Genomic DNA, 2,129 nt, shown 5'->3' on the forward strand with positions numbered 1-2,129 from the left:
AGGGAGGCGCGGGGGGGGGGGGTGGGGAGGAGGGAGGGAGGGGGACGGAAAGTTGTGGGGGGGGGATGCGGTACCTGCGGAGGGCCGCCTGCATCCCGGCCTCCTCGCTGCGGCCTCCGGGCGGGCCCCGGGGAGAAGTTAAAGGGCTGCGGGCCGGGGGCTGCCGGCGCCGGGCTACGAGAGGTGGCTTCCTCGCAGCCCCATCCCAATCGCGGCGCTGGCTGGTTAAAAATAAACTTTGCAGCGGGAGGGGGGGATGATCTGGCCGGATTCCTGAGCTCAGACGGTTTAATATGGATGAGCATCAGGTCCCGAAGGCAGAACGCCGCGGCCGGTGCCGCTGGTTGGTAGAAAGTCTGCAACAGGGAAGGGGAAAAAAAAAAAAAAAAAAAAAAAAAAAGCCAGGAGCCGCGGAGGGAGGAGAGGAGAGGGAGGAGCGGGGGAAGGGAAGAGGGAGGCTGCACGAACTCATCATCATCTCCACCGCTGGCAGCCAAACTTTTTTCCTCCCCTTTTTTTTAAAAGGAAACTTTTCCTTCCCCCCCGACAAGCGCTTGCAAATTCGCACCACCGCGAGCTGCTCCCTCCCCACCCCCCCGGACACCCGAAGGGGGGGGAGAAGGAAAAAAAAAAAAAGAAGAAAAGTTTATTTTCCTCCTCTCCACTCCTGCTCTCCTCTCGTCTCCTCGCCGCCGGGGAGCAGCGGGCGGGGAGCGCCGCGTTGCGCGCGGCCCGCGGTACTTACGGCGCACTTTGCTGGGGCTGGGCTGCTTGCGCCGCGACATGCCGCCGGGATGGGCGCCGGGGGCAGCGCGCCCGCCGGGGAGCCACGAACTTGTTCCGGAAAAAGGAATCAAAATGGCGTTTCTGGGGATGTGCAAAGTTCATCAACTCCGCGCTAACTTCCCGTCCTCCGCGCCTCCCCGCAGGGGAGCGATGGGCGCGCTTCGGGACCCCACCGCGCCGCGCTGCGCGGCCGCCCCCGCCCCCGGCCCGCCCCCGCGCTGCCCCGCGCGGCCCGATAAGGACCGCATCACGTGGCGGCCGGCTCCCTCCCGGGGACGCGCCGCCGTCGCCGCCTGGGGCGCGGAGCATCCCGGCCCGGCCCGCGGGGTGCCCCGGGCGGGGGGAGCCGCTGCCGCGCGGCTCTCGGCGAGGCCCCCCCGCACCTCGCCAGGTGACGGCCGCCGCCGCCAGGCAGCTCCCGGGCACGGCCGGCTGCCTGCCGTCCCCTTTTTCTTTACTTTTTACCTCACGGAGTGCTCATCCTGCACGTTTGTGGGTCCCCGCGGGGGTCAGGAGTCTCTCAGATGAAACAAAACAGGCTGAACAAAACCTCATTCCAAGAACGCGTTGTGTGTGAGCGGGGGCTGTGCGGTGCACCTGGTTACAGAGTGCGTGCACGCAGCGGGGTGTGCTCCTCCCTGTCGTGGTACCGCAGTGTGAGCTGGAAGATTCAACAGGTGATGGAGGCAGGTTGTCACAGGGATGTGGCTGGAAAGCCAGTCCGGAGCTGTGTGGCAAATACTTTAGTTTTATGCACTCACAATGTGTAAACTCTCCATCCTGAGAGCAAGATGGGAGGGAGAAAAAAAAAAAAGTCAAATAAAACTGGTTGCGAGGAGTGCCTCAATGAGGAGCTGGCTTTCTCTTTAAGGAAATGGTTATTAACACTATTTCTAAGCTAATAAAGCCTGGCCTCTTAGCGCTGCTATTCGGGAGGTGGGACCTGAAGTCAGCAGCTGGCACCCTTAGTGTCGAGGTGTGGCCTGGGGGCACCCGGCTGGTGCCAGAGACCTGGTAGCCTAGCTCAGTCTGCAAGGGAATTCATATGGAGAGGGATTGGCATGGAGAGGGAGAGGCATCCCAGGTACCAGCTCTTTTGCCTGCGAGGCATCCGTGTTAAGCTTGCCTTAACTCTGCCCATCCCACATAAATGCACCCCTGTCAGGAATACGCATAGCCCACTCCAAAGATGTGAGCTGTGCTTTGTCCCAGGGATAACCATCCTCCCTTTCAGGCTGCAAGTAAAACATCTGCTGTTCTGGTGATCTGGAAATGCCAAAACTGCCAACGTGAAAGGTACACAGGCGTATTCAGAAGGCAGACCTTCAGCTTTACCTTAGGGG

The 2,129-nt window shown here is 61.5% G+C and overlaps 1 protein-coding gene across 2 annotated transcripts in view; it reads right to left on the reverse strand.

Annotated features, from left to right (window-relative positions):
• The window catches only part of RREB1 (ras responsive element binding protein 1), a 122,477-nt gene extending 121,548 nt beyond the window's left edge, over positions 1-929 (reverse strand). The window contains exon 1 of one of the 2 annotated variants that reach the window (XM_042869260.1): positions 746-924. In XM_042869260.1, coding sequence (XP_042725194.1) covers positions 746-785 — 40 coding nt within the window. In that variant the 5' untranslated portion in view covers positions 786-924. Of the gene's footprint in view, positions 1-745 lie in introns of both variants that reach the window. The other variant, XM_042869261.1, reaches the window with a different exon arrangement.
• Between the last annotated feature and the right edge of the window lie 1,200 nt (positions 930-2,129).

The sequence above is a fragment of the Lagopus leucura genome, unplaced genomic scaffold (assembly GCF_019238085.1).
Source record: "Lagopus leucura isolate 7727_CA_CO unplaced genomic scaffold, USGS_WTPT01 Super-Scaffold_100002, whole genome shotgun sequence".
Classification (NCBI taxonomy): domain Eukaryota; kingdom Metazoa; phylum Chordata; class Aves; order Galliformes; family Phasianidae; genus Lagopus; species Lagopus leucura.